Source organism: Panthera pardus, unplaced genomic scaffold (genome assembly GCF_024362965.1).
Source record: "Panthera pardus isolate Hobbes unplaced genomic scaffold, ASM2436296v1 HiC_scaffold_13, whole genome shotgun sequence".
Lineage (NCBI taxonomy): Eukaryota > Metazoa > Chordata > Mammalia > Carnivora > Felidae > Panthera > Panthera pardus.
This window is the reverse complement of record NW_026526688.1, coordinates 49,387,849-49,400,686: the sequence shown is the minus strand read 5'-3', so window position 1 is coordinate 49,400,686 and position 12,838 is coordinate 49,387,849. Positions and strand designations below refer to the sequence as shown.

General features: G+C 49.6%; 1 protein-coding gene across 2 annotated transcripts in view; it reads left to right on the top strand.

The window, feature by feature from the left end:
• The window catches only part of SCARA5 (scavenger receptor class A member 5), a 126,460-nt gene that overhangs the window by 89,916 nt on the left and 23,706 nt on the right, over positions 1–12,838 (top strand). For both annotated transcript variants that reach the window (XM_019440874.2, XM_019440873.2), the window contains exon 7: positions 215–271. In XM_019440874.2, coding sequence (XP_019296419.1) covers positions 215–271 — 57 coding nt within the window. The remainder of the gene's footprint in view (positions 1–214; positions 272–12,838) is intronic.

The following is a 12,838-nucleotide window of genomic DNA, read 5'->3' as shown; positions in this document are numbered from 1 at the left end:
GCTGGGCCCCCCAATCTCCTTCTTGGGGTGCCCAGAACATGCAGCATAATTGACTCAAGCTCTTATCTTTCCTGCCATACCAGGCCCTCCAGTGCTGTAGGCTCCTGCTGAGAGTTTCTCGGGTTATGGGTTGATATGTCTCCTGCAGGTCACATTTTATTCACCAGTAGGGTTTATTTCCTTTTCTAATGCCAGTTTTCCTCCTCTGTTTCAGGTGACCGAGGCCCAAAAGGAGAGAAGGGAGACAAAGGAGACAGAGCAGGGGATGCCGGTAAGGACATTCTACTGGGGTCACTGGATTCTGTAGCTGTCATCCAAGCAGCCCCACGGGTCTGGGGGGACCGGAGGCTAGAGCCAAAGGAGCTCCCTACCTGTTTCAGGGCCCTGCTGGCCCAGCAAGAGACAGCTATACTGAAGAGGGCACAGACCATGCTTCCATAAGCCCAGTGGTTGTATGGGATGATCTGGAGGCAGACTGTCTGCCCTCCCTCCTGGCTGCCTCACTAGCTAGCTGAGTAATCTCTGCACCTCAGGTTTCTCATCTTTAGAATGGGGATAAGAAGCATCCTTACCTCGCAGGATCATTGTGAGAAGTGAATGAGTTAGTCCACATAAAGTGCTTGTTACACTGCCTCCACTGTGGCTAGGATTCAGTAAGTGCTGAGTATTATTATGCCGGGTAATACATTAGTTCAGACATACCGGCTCTCCAGGTACTTGCATGCGGAAAGGTGCAGAAGCAAAATAGAACCCTTTCTGTTTTCCTCCTTTGCTATGAACTGAGTAGTGACACTAGGGATCTCCTTATTGGGCAGAACACCAAGTCTAGGAATGGAAGTCTCTCTGACCAGCGTCCTCCCTAAAATGTTGACAAGGGCTACATGTAGAGCCTTGGAGAGATTGTCAAAGAATGAGTCTCCTAGCCAAGTTTCAACAAAATGCTAGCATTTTGTTGGGCTAGCATTTGTTGGGCTCTGAAATGATGCCATTCTATGGGAAGCCATGAGCAGATTCTCCCCTTCTAGGACACCTGTGCTCCAGTCCTGGCTCCCTAGGAAGACTGCACCTGTACCCAGGTTCTGCTGGTGACACTCAGGGACAGATGCCACTGCAGATTCACACACTGGCCCGAGACCACAGGTTTCCCTACTGCTGATCTTTGGTTCCATCCCAGTCACGCAGGACCAGGAAGGACACCTCTCTCCTAAGTAGGGCCTTTCCAAGGTCCTCTGAAACTTGAACTTGCCTGCTACCTCCCCTGGCCTTCTCTTTCCCAGGGTCGTGATTAAGATCAAATAGGAAAAATGCACATGACAGTACTTTGTCACTCGGTAGTGGTGGACACGGACGAGGACCGGGTGTGCCTATGCTCGCTCTGGGCTCACCGCGTCCACTTTACCCTAGATGCTATAACCCACGAAACAGTTTCTGTGGTTCAGTCTTCCTAGCATTGTCTACAGTCCCTTTCTGGGGCAGCCAAGGGTTTAACTGGGAGTGTCCTGGCTCAATGAGGAGACCTGGTGGACTTTGCTAGGAGCCAAGAGGAGAGTTTTGAAGACAAAATAAAGGAGTCTGGATATGATCTAGGACATCTGTGACAGATCTGAGTCACACTTATCTAATGGACTGGGCTCCGTACTTTGTCTTTGGGGTGCTCTCTGCTCTGTTTGTTGACTGCTTTCTGATGGAATGCTGCCAAAGTAGCGGAGAAGGACGGCAGCCTTTAGCTCTGTGAACTAAATAATTCCTGCTGTGGTGGCAGGAAGGGGGGGACTGCGGAGAGATGACCTGTGAGAGGGGGATCAGAAACGCTGCCCACATACCGGGGGTTCTTGTCAGGAACTCTTTGGCGACTATTCCTCAGCCGATTTGACAGGAGAGAGGAGGTCCGTGCTAGCCTGGGAAGAGGTGGTGGTGGCCAGTCCATTAATCCAAAGGATGCTTTCATCACTGTTTACCTTGGTTCTGTGGGCCCAGCTGGCTGGCCTCTGCAACTGGACCGGGCTGTGAGGTGCTGAGCCACAGTGGTGTGGGGCTCCCCCAGGCGTGGGTGGGGAGCATGGGGGAAGGGCATCTAATCCACTTGGCCCTGGAGTCTATGGGCTGCACCACAAGAGGCTGATGTCAGCCCGGAAGAGCCCCTCCTCAGGGACAAACAGCTTTCTTTCTTTCCTGCCCTGAAGAGGCCACACCCTCACTGGAGTCCAGAGCTCAGACAATGGCCTTGACACAGAGCCCTAAGCTTTTCATTGCCATCTCCCAACCCCAAAAAATATCTTCGTGGGTGATGGACCTGGAAAGTGAGCTGGCTCAGCAGAGACAGCTCCACAGATAGGAGGCTTTACACAGCGTGCAGGGGAGCATAGGAGACACGCGGGAATTGTAGAGCGTAACTGGAAGGCCATCCATCCGTCACCTGTTCCAGAGGCTTTCAGGGGCAGGACGACTCTCCCAAGGCAGGAGCAGAAGCAAAGTGGAAACCCAGGCCTCTGACTTCTCTTAACTCTGGAATGAGATCTTAGGCCCCTGGTCTTTAAGAGTCCGGTTGGGCTCCTTAAAACCTAGTGAGTCCCTCACCTGCAGATATGGATTTAAGGGAACCTTTAAAGCAAATCAGAGCTGCCCCATGCGGTGGCAGGGGAGTGCTTTCCCACGGCCGGCACCCCTGGCCTGTCTCTGACTACGCCAAACCCACGCTATATTCAGACTCCTGGTATGGTTTCTAAGGAGCTCCAGTCCAACAGGCGTTAACTGGATCCCTGAGACCACAGCTTTGAGGAGGAAGCCAAGGATCATCTTTCAGGAGAGTGTGGAAATTCTGATGAGCACGGAGTGCCCGCTTCTGGGAGGTTCTCAGTCATTCCCCAAGCCCAGGGCAGCCCCTCCGTGAGATCTAACGGGTGGGGAAAAGGACTCAGCACTAGAGTTCTGCCCTCCTACACAAAGGAACACCGTGGAGAAGGAACCCTCTTGGGATACCCAGCTCAGGGCACCTTTACCAAACACCACACACCCTTAGCAGAAAACCTGAAGTTCCAGCAGGTGGGGTATTACTACATAAAGGGATCGAGAAGAGCAACAAGTTACCTACCCCTCAGGTCAGAATCAGAAATTGGGGGCTTTCCTTTGAAGAGGGCATTACAGAGAAGATTTCTTGGGACCCATGTTTTGAATCAATATTAAAATATTTTTCAGGGGAGGGGCACCTGGGTGGCTCAGTCGGTTGAGCGTCCACTTTGGCTCAGGGCATGATCTCTCAATTTGTGAGTTCGAGCCCCGCATCGGGCTCTGTGCTAACAGCTCAGACCCTGGAGCCTGCTTCAGATTCTGTGTCTCCCTTTCTCTCTGCTCCTCCCCTGCTCACGCTCTGTCTGTCTCTCCTACAAAAATAAATACACATTCAAAAAAAAGTTTTTAAAAATATTTTTCAGGGGAAAAATAAAATAAAAAAATAAAAGTTACCAAAAAAAGGGTGACTGGGTGGCTCAGTCAGTTAAGCATCTGACTCTTGATTTCGACTCAGGTCATGATCTCAATGGTTCATGAGTTCAAGCCCCGCATCGGGCTCTGTGGTGATGGTATGAACCCTACTTGGGATTCTCTTTCTCCCCCTCTCACTTTGCCTCTCCCCAGCTCACATGTAGGCTCTCTAAATAAATAAATAAATAAATAAATAAATAACTTAAAAAAATTTTTTTTAATGTTAAAAAAATATTTTTCTGGGGGCTCCTGGGTGGCTCAGTCAGTTGAGTGCCCGCCTCTTGATTTCAGCTCAGGTCGTGATCTCACAGTTCATGAAATTAAGTCCTGTGTCAGGCTCTGCACTGACTGAGGGTGCAGATCCTGCTTGGGGTTCTCTGTTTCCCTCTCTCTTTCTCTCTACCCCCCCACCGCTTACATTTTCTCTTTCAAAATAAATAGACATTTAAAAATAAATAAATAAATAAAAATATTTTTCAGGATAGGATCTTGCAATTGTTTACCCATGTTTTGATCTGGAGTCACATGATTCTAGAGTCAAACGGGGTTTCAGGCTGACTCCTCTCCCCCTCCTGAGCACCCCCCCCCCACCTCCAGTTCACTGAACTGGGACCAAGAATAGAGGTCTGGAGAGAATCCCCACCGTCTCACGGCTAGGCCATGGTTCAAACTGAGTCTGGAATCCAGATCTCCTGATTTCTGCTTGACAAGAGGTAAAGTTTTGTTTTCTTTTCTTTTGTTTTGAGGCAAGGGAGGTATCAGTCATTCTGTTAGATGTTTGGCTTTGGGGAGTTTGGCCAGGAAAAAAATAAGCTCTATATACATATCTCAAGACAGAAAAACGTTTGTTTTACCCTCATATATGGTCCATTTGCAGGAAAAATAAATAGTATTTTTGCAGTTCAGGGGTGGGTAAAGTTTCCAGCATGAATTTAAAGCAGGATAGAAGTTCAGATTGTTTAAAAACTTTTCCTCAATTTGGTTTCACGTGGGAAAAATATGCAGAATGACCCAGGGGTAGATTCTAAGCCAGGTTTTGTTGGTAGTTTCTAGTGGCATCTCATAAAATTAGGAAAAATGTTTAACACCTTGTGTGTGTTTGCAGTATTTAGCAAAGTTTGTGGGTGCGGGGGGAGCAGTGGGCACCCCATCATGTAGCGTAAGCTCAAAAGAAATTATCAGGGAGGTGGCTTCTAGACAGTTTTGTCCACAGCTGCTGAGATGTTTCTATCTCTGTTTTAGAATGCGGGGGCGCCTGAATGGCTCAGTTAAGTGTCTGACCTTGGCTCAGGTTGTGATCTCATGGTTCATGGGTTGGAGCCCTATGTTGGGCTCTGTGCTGACAGCTCAGAGCCTGGAGCCTGCTTCGGGTTCTGTGTGTGTGTCTCTCTCTGCCCCTCCCCTGCTCACACTCTGTGTATGTCTCTCTCTCAAACATAGATAAACATTAAAAAAAAAAAAAAGAATCCGGAATGCAAAGAGAGGCCTTCAGTGTCCGTGAGTTCCCTTCCTCCCATCCCCGTAAGTACAGTTACCTGCACTGGGTGCCCCAGGGAATCCCATTTGGCACCAAAAGTTAGCATTCTTGCAAGCATGGAGAGACAGAGATGCTGGACCTTTTATATGCAAGTATATTTCTTTACTAACTGGATATATTTCTTTAATTCCTTATACAACTCTAATGCCCCAGCAACAACGTGATCTAAAAGTAAACCACACTTCTCAGAATAATCAACTATCACATGCTACTGTTAACAAACTTGTAGCTGGTACTATGAGAAGCAAAGTTTCTATGCACATTATTTCACTTAATCCTGACAGCACAATTCAGAAGTCCTGGTTATGTCCACGTTAGGGGGGCGGGGGAGGCTAAGGGTAGAGAAGAAGGGAGCTGCCCAAGGTCACCGGAGTTCGTAAGGGGCAGAGCCAGGTTACAGGTCACACCTGTCTGGCCTCGAGCCCACTCTCCATCCTTTGCTACATCCTTGGACTACCTCTTATTCTCTCTGGCCTTTGACAGCCTAGGGCCCTCATGGGCCACTGTCTCTTCTCAGTGGGTTTGATACGAAAGTGCTAATTCTCACTTTTAAGGATTTCTTCCCCTTTTTGCTGAGTTTCACCCAGCTTTGGCTGCCTTGTGCTTCTGTGGCCCCATGAGAGGCCGAGCACAGGTTTCATACTGGAAGTTCTGCATCTCCCAGCGAAGTCCTACCCTCACTTGCTTCTCCGTTCTCTTGTGGGTAAACCGAGCCTGCCGGCTGGACGCAGCAGCACCCACACGCATCTGTCTGTGTTCACTCACACGCTGGTTCGGTTCATGCAGTCCTTCATTCCTTCTCTTTATCCTCACACAGCGAGTGGGGGGCAGATGCAAACCCCAGAGGGTATGTGGAGATGGCCAAGTGTCTTTCAGATGTCTCCTCCCCTGAGTGTATGTCCAGGGACTGAAAATGCACGGGGCCCCAGAATTCACTCAGAAAAGTTGTCCCGTGGCAAACGCGGCTTCCAGCCCTGGCTGACGCAGAGTGGGAGGCACCAGAGAGAAAGGAATGGGCACAAGGACATGGTAAATGAGGGATGTGGGAAGCAGATGGAAACTGAGCAGGCACAGGGACAGCAAAGGCCCAAAGCCCGTGGGTCAGAAACCGGGGCTGGCATGGAGTTGGCTGAGGAAAGGAGCAGAGGTGAGAGGGATTGGCCTCCCTCACTTCCATCATAAAGAAAAAATAGAAGACGCACCTGGGTGCCTCAGTCGGTTGAGTTTCCGACTTTGGCTCAGGTCATGATCTCAGTGTTCATGAGTTCGAGCCCCTTGTCTGGCTCTCTGCTGTCTCCCTCTCTCTCTCTCTGCCCCTCCCCACCTCTCAAAACTCAACATAAGGAAAAAAAAAAGAAGAAGAAAGAAGTGTGGCAGGAAGGAAAATATTTATGGAAGAGAGTATTGCTTTATTCACTTATTTGGCAAACTGGTATTGAGGCCCTGGCTAAAGGCTGGGGAACCAAAGTGGAGTAAGGACCAGCCTCAACTTGAGGAGCACACTATCTAGCAGGTGAAGAAGACACATACACACGCGATCACAGTGGAATGTGATGAGGGCTATAGGAGACGTATGTACAGAGGCTAATTTTGCCTACTGTTGTGGGAGTCACTTGCTGAGGTGTCTTTGACAAATTGGTATCCAACAGGTGGATGTGGAAGGCAAAGGCATTCCAGGGAAAGAGAGCCCTGCATGAAACAGGAAAGCATTGCCCGATAAACCCAAATAGTTTGGTGTGATGAGGTTTAGGGATATAAGAAACAAAAAATAAGGCCAGGGAGGTATGCCGGGGTCAACAGTCTGGAGTTCAGGTCGACCTTCAGGCACTGGGAAGCCGGGATGGGCTGTCAGCAGGAAGTGACATGACAGCAGTGAGAGGTGACTGGGGGAGAGCCGGGCTGAGAGCTGGGACCAAGGGGTAGCTGGCCAAGGTCATGAGAATGGAGCTTCAGCTGTCCCTGGTAATCTCAGCTCTAAGACCAAGGCTGGGCACACGGTAGGCAGCCCCTTCCTCCCCACAGAAAGGTCCATATTCCAAGTCCACATTTCTCTGCTGCTCTCGCTCCTTCTCTTGGCCGAGCTGCTCCTCTTTTAGAAAGTGCCTCCTAAGAAGATGAGACGTGAGCTCTTGGACGAGCAGCATGGGCCGCGGGGTAGCAAGCTTGAGACCCGAGTCCCCTTCTGACCTACTGACAATGTGGCGGGGAGACCCGGCCCTCAGCCTCCCGTGCTGCAATCTCCTCTTTTTTTTTACCTCCTGTTCTGTGCGGAGGATGGGATCTGGCCTTCCAGACGTGCTGGTTTGCCAAGAGTTTATCCTAAGCCTTCCAAAAACAAATCCACTGACTTTTCCTGAGAGCTTCCTAGTGACCCCTTCCAGGAGGGCTTTAAATTGCTATGTGCAGAAAACAGTTGTGTTCTGATTAATCCGTGCTGCCCTCGGTATGATGGCTTAAAATAGATTCAGGAGGGCCTGGAAAAACAAAAGACCTGGCTCCTTTAAGAAGCCAGGTGGTAGAATGGGGGGTGTGGTGGGGGTGGGGCAGCTGCCTGAGACTTAGGAACAGCTTTGCGAGCTAGGGGACATTCATGTCTGATGAAAGGGGAGAGAGAAGAGCTTCCATTTGAGCCCTGGTGAGGAAAACTGCTTAGGTGAAGAGGAACGAAGCCCCCTTGTGGCTGGGTGCTCTCAGACACAAGCAGAGGGGTGCTGAGAGGCCGTTGGCAGGGCCGATAGCACAGTTGACCCTTGAACAATGTGGGAGTGGGGATTAGGGACGCCGACCCCCAGCCTGTGCCTTCAAAAATCCATGTATAACTTTTAGGACACCTGGGTGGCTCAGTCCATTAAGTGTCCGACTCTTGATTTCAGCTCAGGTCATTATCTCAGGGTTCATGGGTTCCAGCCCCGTGTCAGGCTCTGCACGCACAGCATGGAGCCTCTTGGGACTCTCTCTCTCTCTCTCTCTCTCTGCCCCTCCCCTGCTCACACGCACGCACTCTCTCTCACTCTCTCTCTTTCAAGAATAAATAAGCATTTAAAAAAAAATTTTAAACTCCATGTATAACTTTTGACTCCCCCAAACTTAACTACTTATAGCCTACTGTTGACTGAAAAAGCCTTACTGATAACCGTCAAGGAACACATATTTGATATGTTACGTGTATTATATGATGTATGCTTACAATAGAGTAAACTAGAGAAAGGAAAATGTTATTAAGAAAATCCTAAGGAAGAGAAAATACACACACATACAGCATGGTACTGTAGTGAAAAAATTCTGCATGTAAATGAACCTATGCAATTCAAACCTGTGTTGTTCGAGGTCAGCCGTACCTGTATTCTACGTACATACTGGGTTGGGGCGCCTAGGTGGCTCACTCAGTCTGACTTCGGCCTAGGTCATCGTCTCCTGGTTCGTGAGTTTAAGCCCCGCGTAACTCTGTGCTAACAGCTCGGAGCCGGGAGCCTGCTTCGGGTTCGGTGTCTCCCTCTCTCTCTCTCTCTCTCTCTCTCTCTCTCTCTCTCTCTGCCCCTCCCCTGCTTGCTCCCTGTCTCTGTCTCTCTCAAAAATAACATTAAAAAAATAATAATAAAAATGAAATAAATACATACGTACGTACTAGGTGAAAGCGGGAACCAACTGAGGGCCAAAGCCAAGGGCTAGCTGGAAAAGAAGCAAGCCAGTGTTTGGAGTTCATGTTGAGACTTTGGGGTTAGGTATTATAAGTGGAACTTGGGAAGGTTTGCTTCTTTTAACTGCTGGTCTGCGGGGCCTTTTACACGGTGATGGGGGGTAACCAGTTTGTTCCCTAAGCACCTATTCTTGTCACCGTGAGTGAGCAAGGGAGCATGTTCTGTGCTGTGCCTTCATTTCTCACATTACCCACATTTATCTGACACTGCTGTACCCATCCTTTGGAGGGGAGTCTAGAGGGGGTTGCCTCTCCCAAGGACTGGCATGTCCCAGTTTCCTGGCAAACACGTGGCGATTTCTGGGATTTGCCCTGAAGAAAACTCTTTTGGTAAAGCAGACCTCAGACTGAAGGTGAACAGGGCATTTTCTACAAAAAACAACACCTTGGACCACTGCAGAACTGAAGTTTGGGTCTTTGATGTGGGTTTCGTATGAAGAAAAGTTTTTGGTTGAGACGTACATTAAAACCGGGAGTGGTTAAACTGTTTATTTAGAAAGCAACACAAACAAACTTTGGAATTCTTAATCCCCGTGACCCTGCACTCCCTCCTCTTCTGTTGGAGGTGAAGTTTGGCTGAAGGCACTGCAGATTGAGTCCCTGAGCTTTCGCTGCCTCTGCATTAAATGCATGGCTCCACTTCCTGTCGTGTCCTTTGACAATGGAAAACACCATTGAGGTGTCCTTGGAACCAGTTGAGATGGACCGATTTCCCCTAGGGCTGGATTTCAGGCTGCCTTCTAAAGGGCGCTGGTGTAGAATTCTCACGGGAGAAAGAAGATGAAAGCGGGAGGCAGAGCCTGTGGACATCCTGGGAGGTCTTGTAGATGCTGTGGGGGAGGGGTCATGGCTGGCTTTCTCCCTGACTCAAACGGGGGGCCATTCCCTTGCCTCAATCCCTCAGGCCCCCATCGGGATCCTTGGGGCTTACATGGAATTTAACACTATTTCTTGAGAACCGACCACCCCAGTCACTCAGCCTACCCAGATTTCAGAATGACTCTCTAAGGCAGGTGTCGTTATCCCATTTAACCGATGGGGAAGCTATTCTGAGAGGTTATATTACTTGCCCAAGGTCACAGATCTAGAAAGTGGTGAATGTGGTGGTGGAGGTGGGTCCTGCCTTCAAGAATTTATAATACTGGGGTTGGGAAGCATCTCAGCCAAGGACTCTCGGACCCTGAACTTGAAGGAGAATAGAACTGAGAGAAGAACCAGGGCAGGGTGGGGACGGTGTGGGTGAGGGCAGAGGGTGAAAGTGCCTTCTTAACAAAGGCCACCTGTCCTGGACATGGGACCCGGAGCTAAAGGCGGCAGGGGCAGGTCCACGAAGACTTTAGAGGGATGCCATGCTGTATAAACTTCAGAACCCCCTACAGCTGCAGGCGTGATCAAATGAGGCCTCCCTATCATTGGTTTTTCTCCTGGCTCTACTGCATTTCTTTCTACTCCTAAAGGCCTGTTGACACTCAGTGACCCTTCACTGCCCCTTGAGAGACCCAAGAGCCAAAGCATGGCAAAGGACTCACCTCGCTACTGGGCTGCCCAGTGAAGTCCTACAAGTGCCTCTCTGGGTGTTAGTGGCATCTTCCCACTGCGATGGGGTGAGCTCCTGGTTCAGGGCGGGGCAGGCAAAGCACTTCCTTTATTATTTGATCAGGCACATTTTTATTGCACCTCCACTAGTAGCTGGGCATCCGTGAGTAAGGCAACAGAAAAACAAAATCAGACAGGACAAACTCCCAGTTTCCAAAAGAATAGACAACAGAGTTGGGGAGACCAAAGTTAAAAACAGTTTTACAAAAAATCCGGCATGACCAGTACAGTGATAACTTGGGAGGTATTTCTGGCTGCTCCTTCTACCCAGCAAAGGCCCAAGCACCCCATGTGACCCCCAACTGAAGACACAGAACAGTAGTCCGGGGACTGGAGACCCAGATGTGGTTCGAGTGTGGCCACTTTATCAATGTAACCCTTCCTTCCCTGAGTCAGCTTCCCCATCTATAAAATGGGTATAACAAGAACCACCCACTTTAGAGAAGGGCTACAAAGATCAAAATGAAACCCGCTAACAAAAGTGCTTTGAAAAGGCACAAAGCACCATATTAAGTTCAGAGCAGATTACCATTAGGAAGTAGCATTTTATAAAAGCGTACCCACAGGCCAGACCACATTTTAAAAGCAATGCCCTCCAGCAGAGCCTGACCAGACATTCCTCACTTTGCTTGTGGGATGGCTCCTGTCCTTCCCATACGGACCACATTTCCCACAGATGTCAGGGGAAAGAGATGTGTCGTGTCAAGAGAAGGACGGGGCCCAACGTCCCCCACCTCGGGGAGGTGGGAAGCAGAGCCCCCGTGCTGCAGGCCGGCTGGGGCCATGGGGAGTTCTTTCTTCACCAGAGAATGAAAAGTTCAACTTCCTTAATGGGCAGATGGTCCAAATTATCCCCGGGGCTCTACTCTGCAGCTGCAGAAAATCAGAGCCTATTTTCCCAGCCCCATGTGTTTATTTCGACTCTACACAACCTCCTTTCTTTTGCCCGGTTTTGCTTTGGCCTAGAAGGCAGGATAAACAAACCTAAAGGGTCTGTGATGTTTCAGGCTTAGGCTGGGTTTCCCTCCTCTCCTGTTCTTTAGAAGCAAAGTTCCCTGGGCTTTGGGGCCCTTCTGATGCACAGCCAAGCAGGTTCTGGGGTATTTAGGGATCAGTTCTGTTCCTCGAGCCCAGCAGAAGGCTGTGGGTCCCATTCATCCATCCACTCGCTCGGTACAATTTGTTAAGTGCTGCGATGTGCCAGACTGCCTGCGAGTGAGGACCGACCGCATTTCCCACAGATGGGAACCACCAGGGTGTTGAGTGGCTTTTGCTTTCACGGAGCTTACAAAGATGAGTGCACACAGACCCGAAGGAGGGAATGACGGTATAATATTTCTCATATGTGGGGAGCGCATGTTGGGACAACAGATGAGGGAAAAACCCTCCCAGAAGAGGTGTTACCTACATGCCTTACTCACAAGGTCCAACAGCTGGTAAGTTGCGTAGCGGGGGTGGGGCTTCATCCCCGATCAGTCCCTTCATACACTTCTTCTCCACCTTGACGCGCATTGACATCACCAGCCAGCTGTTCCAAGCTATAACCCCCTCCCCCCACCCCCGCACCCGTAGATTTTAAAGCACCCCAGGTGATTCCTACCTGCAGCCCAGGCCACTTGCCTCAGTCCACTGAGAGAGCCACTGCTTTAACACCAAGGCTCCTTCCCTTACTCCCTGACTTACACTAACTACCGTAGACCCCGCGGGACTGGTGGGCGGTAGGTGAAAGGCGCTTTTTGTATGAAGAGAGCTGTTAGTAAATATTTGTCTTAAGTATTCAGCCTGATAGTTGGCTCTGTGGATTGAAAGAGCAAAGGCCTTTGCTCTCCTCCCTGGCTCTTCCTTATAGCCGCTGTGTGATCCTGGGCAAATCGCTTGACTTTTCTGGGCCGATTTTCTCCTCTGTTAGGTGAGATCCATAGTAACTAAACTCATGGAACTGTCATGAAGAATAAATGAGAGAATACATGCACGAGCTTCTTTGCAGGGTCTGGTATGTAGTAGGAAGTGAGTATACATCAGTTCCCTCGGTGCCCATCCTTGACTTGAAATCTCTTGGATAGTGCCCAGAGCATGGCTTTGCTGTAGCTGGGTTGGGGGCAGTTCTGAGCCAGATGTGGACAGGCTCCACAGGCAGTACACAGTTCTCAGTCTAGCCCAGCCCTGGAAACCGGTTTTGAGATGGTAGCCACTGGCCATGAAACTGTCCTCTCAAACCCGCTGAGGGACCCAGTAATGAAGCCACTCCCTTGGTTGTGTTCCCACCAGATGCTGGAGAAAGAGGAAGGTATGTTGCGTTTCGCTTCCCAATAACTGCAAAACCCAAAGCATAGACAGTAAAACAAGGTAGGAAATCATCAGATGAAAAACCCTGGAGGCATCCAGTGATGCCAGCAGATGCCGTAAATGAAATGAAACCCGACGCTGGCTTTAAAATCCTGGAATGGGTTCCCAAAGGAGGTAAGATGAGCATCTGTCAGGCATGGGACAGAGTGGAGAGGATCCCTATGTTTAAAGCGTGAAAATGG